General features: G+C 33.2%; 1 protein-coding gene across 1 annotated transcript; it reads left to right on the forward strand.

Moving 5' to 3' along the window:
- The first annotated feature begins 9769 nt into the window (after positions 1-9769).
- Positions 9770-13822, forward strand: LOC132166429 (kinase with adenine nucleotide alpha hydrolases-like domain-containing protein). The gene is made up of 11 exons (XM_059577248.2): positions 9770-9844; positions 10114-10390; positions 10475-10548; positions 10628-10746; positions 10845-10960; positions 11051-11599; positions 12038-12286; positions 12376-12539; positions 12633-12860; positions 12939-13088; positions 13311-13822. Exons 2-11 carry the CDS (start codon positions 10234-10236, stop codon positions 13545-13547), a joined length of 2043 nt encoding a protein of 680 aa, XP_059433231.2. The 5' UTR covers positions 9770-9844; positions 10114-10233; the 3' UTR covers positions 13548-13822.

Consider the following 13822-nt stretch of genomic DNA (forward strand, 5'->3'; position numbering starts at 1 on the left):
GAAGCAATGACATCATCCGGCCTATAAAAACTGATTTGGATGTTTATCTTGAAGAAGATGTATTCATTTCTGATAGTGAGAATGGTGAAAATAGTGATTCAAACTTTGACTCTTTGGGATGGTGGAAATCCAATGCCTTAAAGTATCGCATCTTATCTAAGATGGCACGGGATGTATTGGTTGTTCCAATCAGTACAGTTGCTTCAGAATCATCTTTCAGTGCGGGTGGTAGAGTTATTGAACCCCATAGAACATCATTATCAATTGATACAGTTCAAATGCTTTTATGTGGTTCAGATTGGGTTAGAGCACTTCATGGCAAAAAGAAAAAATTTCGAATACCTGTAAGTTACTTTATGATTTTGTTATTTTATTTATTTCCATTTTCCAAGCTCTTTTTTACTTATAATTTCACCTTATTAATTTTGTGTTTGTGTTTGTAGAAAATGGGGGAAGTGGAATTGCCAAATTTGCCGTGAATGCTTTTTTCTCATTTCTGTGAGGTTATGATTCTGTTAATTATTGGAAAAAATATAAAAAAGCCTCACAAACTACCAACCGTTTTCGATTTAGCCTCATAATATTTCAAAAGTGATAAAGTAGCCCCCAAACTACCAAATTATTGCATTTTGGCCACTCCGTTAGTCAAAACTGTCAGTTTGGACGGAAACTACAAAACAAGGTCGTTTTGTTATGGGTAAGTTACTACAATGCCCTTTTATGAAAAAAAAAATGGAAAAAATATAAAAAAAGCCCCCCAAACTACCAACCATTTTCATTTTAGCCACATAATGTTCAGAAAGTGATAAAGTAGCCCCCCAACAAAATGACGTCGTTTTGCAGTTTCTGTCCAAACTGACGGTTTTGACTAACTGAGTGGCCAAAATGCAATAGTTTGGTAGTTTGAGGGGCTACTTTATCACTTTTGAAACATTAGGGGGCTAAATCGAAAACGGCTAGTAGTTTGGGGGGCTTTTTTATATTTTTCCCTTAATTATTTCAATTTTCCAAGCTCTTTTTTACTTATAATTTCACCTTATTAACTTTGTGTTTGTGTTTGTAAAAAATGGTGGAAGTGGAATTGCCAAATTTGCCGTGAATGCTGTTTTCTCATTTTCTATGAGGGATTGTCTGAAAAAACTGAATCTGTTTATTGTTTGGCTTTACTTATTAAATATGTAATTTGAATGTCACATTATATTTTGATGTTATGTTCTGTATTAATTGTTATACTTTGTTGGCTTTGTTGGAACTTGGAATGTTAGACATTTGGATTACCTGTTTTAAGCTTTATTATAAGTTATAACTTATAACTGCATGGAGATTCGGAATTGAGGTAATTTACTTTGTTCACTTTTCCAGTTTCCTTTTGTTGTTTTCAAGTTTATCTACATTGCATATACTAGTTTTTCTTATGTGTAATCTTTATTATATGTTCATTTTGAGTTTGCTTGTAATCTATTAGCCTATATCATGCAACAACTTGTGTTCATTCTGTCCTCCCATTGTTTTTGCAGATATGGTTTTTGAACAATCATTAAAATGTCAATTTGCATAATCTTAAGTGATAATTTTCCATTGACATGTTGCAAGAGAGTTAAAAACATCTAACAATCTTTTTTTTCATTGAATGCAGTGACTGTTTGTATAGGCCTGTGGCAACTAAGGCTGTGTAATTTAGTTGCATTTTTCTCATTGGTCTAATCTTTTATCTCTTTTTGAATTTGATTATATTAACTTGTTCATGTAACTAGTTTTAAATCATTGAATGCAAGTTCTTTATGATTCTGTTATTTTATTTATTTCCATTTTCCAAACTCTTTTTTACTTATAATTTCACCTTATTAACTTTGTTTTTGTGTTTGGGGAAAATGTTGGAGGTGGAATTGTCAAATTTGCCATGAATGTTGTTTTCTCATTTCTGTGAGCTAATCTGTTTACTGCTTTCCTTTGCTTATTGAATATGTAATTTGAATGTCAACATTAGATTTTGATGTTATGTTCTGTAATAATTGCTATACCTTTGCTAGCTTTGGTGGAACTTGGAATATTAGACATTTGGACAACCTATTTTAATTGTGTGTAATCTTTATTATAGGTTTATTTTGAGTTTGCTTGTAATCTATTAGCCTATATCATGCATCAACTTGTGTTCATTCTGCCCTCCCATTGTTTTTGCAGATCTAGTTTTTGAACAATCATTACAATGTCCATTTGCATAATCTTAAGTGATAATTCTCCCTTGACATGTTGCAAGGGGGTTAAAACATCTAACAATTTTTTTTTTCATTGAATGTAGTGACTGTCTGTGTGGGTCTGTGGCAACTAGGGCTGTGTAATTTAAGTGCATTTTTCTCATTGGTCTAATCTTTTATCTCTGTTTGAATTTGATTATATTAACTTGTTCATGTAACTAGTTTTAAATTATTGAATGCAAGTTCTTTATGATTCTGTTATTTTATTTATTTCCATTTTTCAAGCTCTTTTTTATTTATAATTTCACCTTATTAACTTTGTTTTTGTGTTTTGAAAAATGTTGGAAGTGGAATTGTCAAATTTGCCATTAATGCTATTTTCTCATTTTTGTGAGGGAATCTGTTTACTGCTTTCCTTTACTTATTGAATATGTAATTTGAATGTCAACATTAGATTTTGATGTTATGTTCTGTAATTATTGCTATACTTTTGCTAGCTTTGGTGAAACTTGGAATATTGGATATTTAGATAACCTGTTTTAATTTTTATACCTTTGCTAGCTTTGTTGGAACTTGAAATATTGGACATTTGGATAACTTGTTTTAATTTTTATACCTTTGCTAGCTTTGTTAGAACTTGAAATATTGGACATTTGGACAACCTGTTTTAATTGTGTATAATCTTTATTATAGGTTCATTTTGAGTTTGCTTGTAACCTATTAGCCTATATCATACATCAACTTGTATTCATTCTGCCCTTCTATTGTTTTTGCAGATCTGGTTTTTGAACAATCATTAAAATGTCCATTTGCATAATCTTAAGTGATAATTCTCCCTTGACAACTTGCAAGGGAGTTAAAAACATCTAACAATTTTTTTTTTGGTTGAATTCAGTGACTGTTTGTGTGGGCCTGTGGCAACTAGGGCTGTGTAATTTAGTTGTATTTTTCTTATTGGTCTAATCTTTTATCTCTTTCTGAATTTGATTATATTAACTTGTTCATGTGAATCATGTAACTAATTTTAAATCATTGAATACAGAGACTCAGAGAGCCAGTTTGTGGCAACTGCAAGTCTACAACTGGGAACCAAAATTGATGTATTTTGTTTTAAGTAATCTTGCTGTTTATGTTCATTTTGAATTTGCTTGTAATCTTTATTATAGGTTCATTTTGAGTTTGCTTGTAATCTCTATTATAGGTTCATTTTGAGTTTGCTTGTAATCTCTATTATTGGTTCATTTTGAATTTCCTTGTAATCTCTATTATAGGTTCTTTTTTTTTTTTTTTTTTTTGCTTGTAATCTCTATTATAGGTTCATTTTGAGTTTGCTTGTATTCTCTATTTTAGGTTCATTTTTAGTTTCCTTGTAATCTCTATTTTATGTTCATTTTGAGTTTGCTTGTAATCTCTATTATAGGTTCATTTTCAATTAGCTTGTAATCTCTATTAAAGGTTCATTTAGAATTTGCTTTGTAATCTCTATTATGTTTTTATGTTCATTTCCAATTTGCTTGTAGTTTCTCATATAGCTGTTTGCTGATGTAGATACAATCATACAATTATATTGAATTTTTATGATGAATTTTGTCTTTTTGTTCACTGAATTTGAATTTTTAGTGATTTTAATTTTCACTTTTTTTTTTTTTTAAACCATTAAACGAGCCTTAAATGGGCTGAGCCACACATTTTATGTAACGACCTAGATTTTAAAGCTCTTATTTAAATAATATTAAATAAGATTAAAAATATGAATGAATAAATTAGATCAATGATATGTGGATTAATGATATTGAATAACTATTTAGTGTTAAAGGTATATTACATTGATTTTTGACATCTTTTGTATATCACTTCAATTCTAAAATTTAGCTTCATTAATATGTTTATGGGCATAATTAAACTCAATCTAGTGAATAAATTATTTATATTGGTGTTTAGTGAAGTCATAAATTAATTTGAAGCTTTGTAGTTTTTGGCCTAAAAAGCAGTGTCTTAATTTTCATACTGTCTAAATGGGATTAAAACTGCTAAAGAAAGATATCAAGGCTAGCCACCTTTGTTGAAAGCTTAAAGTCTTCTAGTAATGATGATTATAGTAAATATCATGATTATAATTATTTAATAAGGCAAGTGGCCAATGCAAATAGATTAAAGCCCAAGTTGAATAGGAAACTTTGTACAGGCCAAAAATAGACTCAAACGAACTCGGATGAAGTCGAACCAAAAATATAAAATGTTTGTCTCGGAGTCCTCTATCTACTCTCAAAATTTCATGTCAATCGGAGTACGTTTGGACATTGAAAAATGGATCGGAATACACTGCCCTCATTTTGGACGAAAATATCAATTGGTATAGAGCATGAAATATGGACTAGGTTCATTATTTTGATTAAATACATCTCAACCCTTAGATCAAATGTGTAAAAATAAATCCTAACCATCCATTCTCTTATAAATAGAGCCTATAGCTAAATTCACTTTCACTTGAGTTTTTACAATCTTAGAACAAGTAAAATTGTTTGCTCCTCCTTTCATTTTATTTCTGAGTTCTACTCAAATACCATATAGCCTAGATCTTTCTTGTAGTGTTCAAGCGTTTTTCTAAAACTAGCTACCTAGAGAAGATTTGGTGGAGTTTTACTTCTAAAGGATTATTGGGTAAGTGTTTCATGTATAAATATCATGATTTATTGCTTTTATTACTTGTCCTCATTTAATTGTTTAAAGACCCAATAAAGCGTATAATGTAAAATAAAGTAATGGAACAAGTGAATTAATAATAAAGAGTTAGTGGACAAAATCAATTAAGGACTTATAATATTATCTATATATTATTTACTTTACAGTATTTACATTCAGTCATTTCTTTTATGTCATTTAAATTTCTGTTCATATTTCTGGCGGTAAAGACTATTTGAGGTCATCCCCGAAATATGCATTTAACATTTACATTCAGTCATTTCTTTTATGTCATATTTCTGGCGGTAAAGACTATTTGAGGTCATCCCCGAAATATGCATTTAACATTTACATTCAGTCATTTCTTTTATGTCATTTAAATTTCTGTTCATATTTCTGGCGGTAAAGACTATTTGAGGTCATCCCCGAAATATGCATTTAACATTTACATTCAGTCATTTAACTAGTTATATATGACTATTTTATATTAATATAATAAAATGAGTAAGTAAAGATGAAGTGACGGATAATAAATAAATATAAAAAGATGAGTGTCTTTAAACAATGATATTATTGGAGAATGAACTAAGTATTGTTTGTATGTATGTATTATATGCAGAAGTGGAGCAGAATACTACACTAAGGAGTGTAAGTATGGATATACTTACTGAGTACTAGCTTTGTTTTATTGTTATAGGAATTCTTATTTTGTCTTATTGATATAATTTTGCAATACAACTGCTGCATAATGTGTCTAATAAAATGGGCTGATAAGATAGCCACCTTAAGAACAAGCTGGGTGGATTGCCGCGAGGAACTGTCGGTATCTCAGTGGATGGGGGTATATAACCGTCCAACAGGTCTAATATATAACTAAGCTGGGGCGGTGTAGTTGCCAGCACCAAACAAGTAAACCTCTAAAGTGTGAGGGACATAACGGACGTAAGCGGGCTGAGAGCTCATGAGAAGAGGTCTGAAGAAAGATTATCATAAAACACAAACTAATCTGTCATTACGCTGCATTCACAACTCATTCATTATTATATATTTTAGTCTTTAATCTTATTTGTTCAAATTAGTCTTTTTAGTCTTTATATCTAGGAAAATAGATTACTCACTTGTTTGCCTATGTAAATATGATAACGTCATCTTTACATAGATCTTGATGCAGGGATAGAAAGTGAGGACGATGGTCCTTTTACTGGTTTTGATGGTTGATAGACCATCTGCTGCAGGATTTATGCTTACTCTATGGAGCAAGTCTCATTTATGTTAATCACTTTTATTATGTATGGTGATGTGTGTAAACTTAATAGATATTACTATGTTAATTTAGGTGCCGTCTGTGGCATATATTTGGTACACTTAGTGTGTACATATGTTGTAATGAAAACCATGTTTCTATTTTATTTAATAATATATCACCTCGAGGTATTTCAGTCAGCTCAACTGTGTTGTGTAAGTTATTCCTAGGTCATAGAAAAAGAAAAAGAAAAAAATATACATACTCCGCTGTAAGATTGTATTTTCTAAAGTTGCAGCGTCACGACTTCGATATTTGCTAGCTCAAATATCGGGGCGTTACATTTTAAGGCTTGTGTGACCCTTTAATCAGGCTCGGGCTCGATAAATTGGACTATTAAACGAGCCGAGCCACACATTTAAGGCTCGTTTGGCCCATTAACCGAGCTCGGGCTCGGGCTTGATAAACTGGAAAGAAATTAACTCATCATTTTCGAGCTCGAGCCGAGTCGAGCCACTCGAGTACTCGACTCGGCTCAAATTTCCCATTCTAGTGAGCCCAAGCTCGATCCTGAGCCAATGTAGTTTCCAATGAGCCGAGTTTAGGCAATGGTTTTCTAGTTCGGCTCGAGCTCGAGACCGGCTTGATTATTTCCCCTCTGCAATGAGCCGACCCAATATTGGTAAAGCTCGACTCGGCTCAGCTCATTTACAGCCCTAAAAACAATGACCAAAGAGTCTCCTTCTAAAATAATTTTTTTTAAGCTTAGATTTCGATCTACTTGTAGCACTAGATAGCGTTTTGCCAACAGTAATGCTATACATACTTTCATTTATTCATATTCATTTTTACACTCTTTTAATGGCCTTTCCAACCACCCCCATAAATTTTCAATATTTTTTTTTAAGGTTTAGTTTTTTTTATTATTTTTAATATTTTTTTAAGACATATAGCATTTTTAGGTGACGACACGTGGTATTCCGTTAGTTTAAACTAACCGAGATATAAAATTGGTCTTTTCTTATAAATCAAGTACTATTTACGATAAGATTTGAACCTTAAATAAAAAAAATAAAAAAATGCAAACTCAAATACTAATAAAGTATTTAATACGATTAAAAAAGAAGACCATGCCCAAAGTGTACGTTTGCATTCATGAAAAGTTTTGTGTCGGTCAAAATTTCAAATGATGTATAGGCAAGTAATTGACCATTCTTTTTACATGGTCTGGTCACATGCCGATGCAGTGGTCGATACGTCTCAGTTTTGTTGCATGCTTTCGGCCATTAAAAAAAAGATGCCTGTGACCTCTTAGAGTGGGGACCAATCCCATTAGTTTATTATTTATAATAGAGGGGGGTCCCAAAATAATCAAATCAAGTCAAAAGATTTTGCACAAAATTCATATCTTGTACAGGTGTATAGCGTGTTTGATGATGTATTCAAAACAATAAACTTATTTTTCATTATTACTTTTTTATAATTCATTTACGATGTATTTTTTTCAAAATGTTTTCGGTTTTGAAATTTTTTCAAGGTCCAAATAAAAAAATAAAAAAATTGGCAAAGCTTTTTTTTATATTTGATTTTAATTTTAATTTTCTTTTTAAAAGTTAATTAATATTTTATTATATAAATTTAAGTGGGACACGTGGCATGATGTGAGCTGTTGAATAAAAATGAACGTCTAGGATGAACAATATGAGATCCTCATATTCTCCTTCTAATATGAAGGGATCCCCGGATCCGAGAATCTTATCTAAACCAAAAAAATAAAAAATAAAAGGTGACATTGAGATTGATGTCCCAAATAAGAAAATAATTTTTTTTCTAAGCAATCAGCCTGGAAAGAGGGGAGAAGAAATTACAACAAAATAAACACAAAAGGGGTGGATAACCCAACAATAAGCTCTTATTCAACCATATCAATGCAAGAAAACATATTAAAAAAAAAAAAAAAGGGAAGGATTGTCCAAAATTATTGACACGACTGTATATATTATTAGCACATGAGCTAAGAAAAATGGCCGCCCTAATTGGTGGTTTAAGGCAAAAGAAGGGACATGAATCACAACCAATCCCTCAATCTTTCCAAGAGGCATGAACTGCAAAAGTTCCATTAACTTGTCTCGAAATTCTATTGTGAAGCTGCTCCCGCATCACACTCGAAGGAGAACCACAAATGACCATGGGATGGTTTGACCTCCTCTTGGCTGACTAGAAGGGGTTGCCAAACCACCCGTAGGCCATGGGGTGGTTCAGCCACCCCCCATTTGGCTAAAAGGGGTGGCCGAGCGGCCCGGGCCAATCTAATTTGACTAATGGGGTGACTCGACCACACTCTCATTCAGTATTTTTTTATTATTATTATGGGTGACGCGTGTCATTATATAATTATATCTGACTTGATACACTAACAGAATCCATCAAGATCTTAGACAGAAGTTAATAGTAAGAACTTATTTATTATTTTTGCATACTACAGGAGCTCTTTGAACATTTTTATACCATAGGGACTAAATTTTTATTTCTTTCCCCAAAACATTCACAAGTAATTTAAATGAGATTGGCTTGCATCCTGTTTCTAAATATGGACAGTCAAGATTAAAACTCATTATTGTTTTACCAAAAACTCACTTAATACTTGAAAAGACCTTGATAGTCTATATTCAATAATAGAAAACCGTCTTTTTTTTTTTTTTTTTTGGGCATGTATGCACAACGAGAGAAAAATGAGATAAGAGAGATTTAAACTAGTGACATTCGCTTTATGAATCGTAACTTCCAGTTGATTGATCTACCCCATATTATTGAATAATTGGAAGCAAGTCAAACTCATTTTAAATACATAATAAATCATCATATTTATTCCCCCGAATGTGGGGTTAATGTTAAACTTGATTTGTTCAAGGACAAGGAAAAAAAAAAGAAAAAAAAAAAAAAAAAGAATGTGTGAATGTTCCAATAATTATATAATGCGAGATATGTATTAGATGAAATTGAATTATACAAATAATTATTTTAAAAAATTATAATTATAATTTCTCCTTTTAATATATTATACATATGTGATTAACCTTTTATTAAGTCATGACAATTAAGTCTTTAGGTTGAAACTGATTATACGAGTCAACGTGTATCACAAGGCACTTTTATTTCTTCTTTTTTAAAATAATAATAATAATTTCTCTCTTTTTCTGGTCTCAAACCTTGTCCTTACTGTTCGTCAACCCGGAACAGCCGGTCGAGAGCTCCAACCCCCTCTTTTCGGTGCACGGAATATGACCGGATATCATGAGTTTCCCGCGAAAACTGCCGGTGTTATCAACGGACTTAAATAAAACATTACTCCTCTTTTTACTCTGTCTTTGTACACAAACCATTATTTTTCCCCACTCTTCATGGAAATTCACTCACTTGTCGACACATTCCTCTCCATAATTCCAAAAACCCATCACCCTTTTTTTAAAAAAAAAAAAAAAAAAAAAAAAAAAAAAATTTTAGAGTAAACCCATTTGCTTAAATAAGCTTGATCGTCACCAAAGCACTCATCTTTCAAAAATATTCTTTTTTAAATTCAGAGTCTTCTTGTAATTTTAATAGTTTTTTCTGGGTCTTGATTTTTAGCTGCATTAGGTAGCTAGGCTGATGCTGTTTGGCGGTTTTCATATTTAAAACATGTTTGGCTCCAACAACATGTTGCCACAACACATGCACCTTTTAGGTACAATTTTATTGTCGGGTCTTGTTTATCGTTTGCTATAACTTTTTTTTTTGGGGTAAATGTTTAATCTTTAGTGCAAAATCATGTGGGTTATTTCATGTAGTATGACTCATGGATAGAATACTTAATTTTTTGTTGGGAATTTTTTATTAATAGGGATTTGGTTTATTTACTGGTAATCTGTTGATTGGCACCATTTATAATAGTCTAATGGGGGCATTAGAGTTGTTATTCTAGCTTTGAGTGAAAATGGTAGCTTTTTATTGCAGGGATTGAAATGATCCGTTCAAGAACTGGCAAGAATAGTGGTCAGAACAGTTCAAGAAGGAACAGAATTTATAGATGTTTTGAGAATTTGAAAGAGATTGATTAGAGGGAAAGAAAATACAATGACAGTTGAGGAGGAACAAAAGGCTGTTGTGAAGAAAAATGTATTGGTTGGCATTCAAATGGACAGCCATAGCAGAGAGCTGCTCAGCTGGGCTCTTGTGAAAGTAGCTGAGCCTGGAGATTGCGTGGTTGCAGTTCATGTTTGTCGAAGTTCTGGTAATACCCTTTGGAAAATTTGCATATGCTTTCTCAATTCAAATTCTTGTTTCTTTCCTGTAATATGATTTATCATCAACACAGATCAGGCTTCAAAAAACAAGAACTTGTTGGATGGTTATTTAGAAGTTTATGAAGGCCTTTGTAGTGTAAAGAAGGTCAGTAATGCTTTTTTTGTTTTTGTTTTTTGTTTTTTCTCGTTTGTTGCAATATCAATGATTGATTACCATGTTTCAGGTTGATCTCAGCGGTCAGATATTCACAGGAAGTTCAGTGAGAAAGGTTCTGGTGAGAGAGGCAAAGAGCCATGCTGCTGTGGCTGTAGTTGTAGGGATAAGCAAGCAAAGCGCTCTCGGGTAGGGGGGGGATCTAGCTAGAAGCCTAGAACCTCAACTTTTCATTGGGTTTAGTTTGTTTGATTCTTTTCTGATGACTAAACAAATATCGTTTTCAGGGGTTGGGCTTCCATGGCGAAATATTGCACCAAGAGATTGCCTTCAACGACCGATGTTTTGGCTATCCACAATGGGAAAATTGTCTTCAGAAGGTTCACCAATAGCCAACTACCAGGTTTGGTATTTGTTTCCTGGTTAATCAAACACCCATCTTGTAGATTAATTCAGATATATCATATAATGAATTTGTTTTCGATTATTTCAGGCCTTCAAGGAGATCCAAAACCAAATTTGAGTGTAATGCAAGTTCCCACTTCCAAAGAATGCCAATCTGAATTTGGTGACTCTGAGGCAGAGTCACAGATATCCACTTCTAAAGTGGTTCAAAACTCAATTGATGAAGACTTGAAGGATGAAGTTTTCAACCATGCCTGCAAAAGCAACCAACTTTCTTTGAGATCGACTTCTTTATATGCAGGAGACCGTTCGGAGCAAAGGCAGCTTGGTTGGCCGTTACTCCGCAGAGCTAGTTCATCAAGTCCACGAGCCCCACATGGAAGGAACATGTCTGTGGTGCAGTGGGTAATGAGCTTACCAGATCGTTCCCCACAGCTAAGTCCTCAATGTTCAACTATTGAAGAGAGCCCATTTGAAGGAGATATCAATGACATTTTGGATGAGAGTACTGAAACAGGTGTATCTGCTTTGCTTGAGCTACCAAAAGGTTTGGAGCATCTCCTCAAAACAGACTCATCAGTTTGCAAATGGTTCGGTCATGAGGTTCTGAAAACTTCAACTTCTCATTTCTCCTCAGGTGACTACCTTTCATCTTCAGATTACTCATTGAAATGTATTTTCCACTTTGTAGAAATTTGTAATAAAAGGGAAAATAGTGAGAAAAAAAAAAAAAAAAAAAAAAGAGAGAAAATGGGACAAAATAATTTGGGGGTGGCTCGGAATTATACACCTACATTCACCACTAGGAATTGCCCTAGAGGCTAATTGTGATCTTACTTTCTTTTTTTTGAGGTGAATTGTGATCTTACTTTTTGATGATGTTTACATTTCAAATTATCCCTATTTATAAGGAAATTGGGGTAGGTGAAGAGAAGAAAAATAGGTAATTGATTTGATTACAATCAACTAACTATGGAAAATATATAGATAAGCAAATTATCAAACCTATATAGAAACCCTATATTCTAACACCCTTCAGACTAATTTTCTACATAAAATTTTCCTTTTGTAACAGAAAATATGATTGGGAAAGGAGGTTGTAACCGTGTATATAAGGGGATTCTCCCAGATGGCAAGCCAGTGGCAGTAAAGATTCTGCAATCAAGCAAAGAAGCATGGAAGGATTTCGCACGTGAAGTTGATATCATCTCCTCATTGAAGCACAAACACATCACGGCCTTGCTTGGGGCCTGCATGGAAGATAATGCTCTAATCTCGGTTTATGACTTCTTTCCTAGAGGAAGCTTAGAGGAAAACCTACACGGTAAAGCTTGAATGAGATTTTATGCTTTTTTTTTTTTTTTTTCACTTGCTAGCCAAAAACCATACTATATCAGCTAATATACAATGCAGGTAAAAGCAAAGATAAATCCATATTATCATGGGAAGTGAGATTTAACATAGCTGTTGGGATTGCTGAAGCTCTAAATTACCTACATAATGAATGTTCTCGGCCTGTTATTCATAGAGACGTCAAGTCTTCAAACATTCTTCTCTCCAACGGGCTTGAACCACAGGTACTGCTCCACCAGACTAATGCAGATGGTAATTCAAAATAATACATTGTCACAGATGTGTAACACGACAAATTGTTATTTTTGTGTTGACAGTTATCTGACTTTGGGCTTGCAATTTGGGGACCGACAAATTCTTCGTTTGTGACTCAACGCGATGTATTAGGAACATTTGGTTACCTTGCTCCTGAATATTTCATGTATGGGAAAGTAAGTGACAAGATTGATGTGTATGCATTTGGTGTAGTGCTTCTTGAATTGATTTCAGGAAGAAAACCAATTAGCTCCGAGACTCCCAAAGGACAAGAGAGCTTGGTCATGTGGGTAAGAGCCTCCTCCATATATAGAATTTCTGCTTGTATTAGTTATGTGGATGAATAACATTTAACACAATGAATGCAGGCAAAGCCAATAATAGAGAGTGAAGATGTAAAAGGTATATTGGATCCAAAATTGGATGGAAAATATGATGAGGTTCAGCTGCAGAGAATGGTTCTTGCAGCAACACTCTGCATCACACGGGCAGCTAGGCTTCGGCCTAAAATGAGCCAGGTAATTACATTGCAATTTTGAAGATGCCATACTCTTAGTTAGATGTCATACATTAAGCAATGCTCCAAATATAAGTTCTCTTTACTATTACAGTGAAAGCTACTTGATCATTTATTTATTTTTTTTAGTTAAAGTATTAACTAAATGATTAAATTCATCATTTCTTATCCGTTTAAGCTTTTGGGACAATCTGAGATTTAACATATTAACTTACTTTTCCAGATGCTAAAGCTCCTAAAAGGAGATAAATATGTCGAAGGTGATCCAAAGGATTTGGAAAGCCAGGACAATAATGACGATGAGGTTTATCCAAATTCTAGTGCAGAGTTACATTTGAGTCTTGCATTGCTTGATGTTGACGATGATTCCACATCATATAGTAGTCTGGAGCAGAGAAACAGTCTTTCTTCAGAAGAATACTTGAAAGGAAGATGGAGCAGATCATCCAGCTTTGATTAGCTTTAGTTGTACTTTCCAAAATACTTCTTTTGTTGCAAACAAAAAAGAGGGCTAAAACTAAACTTTGTCAGATGAGTAGTTTTTACTGTACAGTTGAGGAAAAAAATGTTGGCACCCGACTGTGAGGTGGTTTATAGATGTAAAATGTAAAAGTCCCATTTAATGTGATATTATGATAGGATCAGCCCTTTACTTATCAACAGCTAAATGTCACAGAATCTTGAGACAAACTTCAGAATTTAGTAAAAGTTGAGCTTGTGATGCTTAATGGCCAA

Source organism: Corylus avellana, chromosome 2, assembly GCF_965113065.1.
Source record: "Corylus avellana chromosome 2, dhCorAvel1.hap1.2, whole genome shotgun sequence".
In the NCBI taxonomy this organism is placed as follows: Eukaryota; Viridiplantae; Streptophyta; class Magnoliopsida; order Fagales; family Betulaceae; genus Corylus; species Corylus avellana.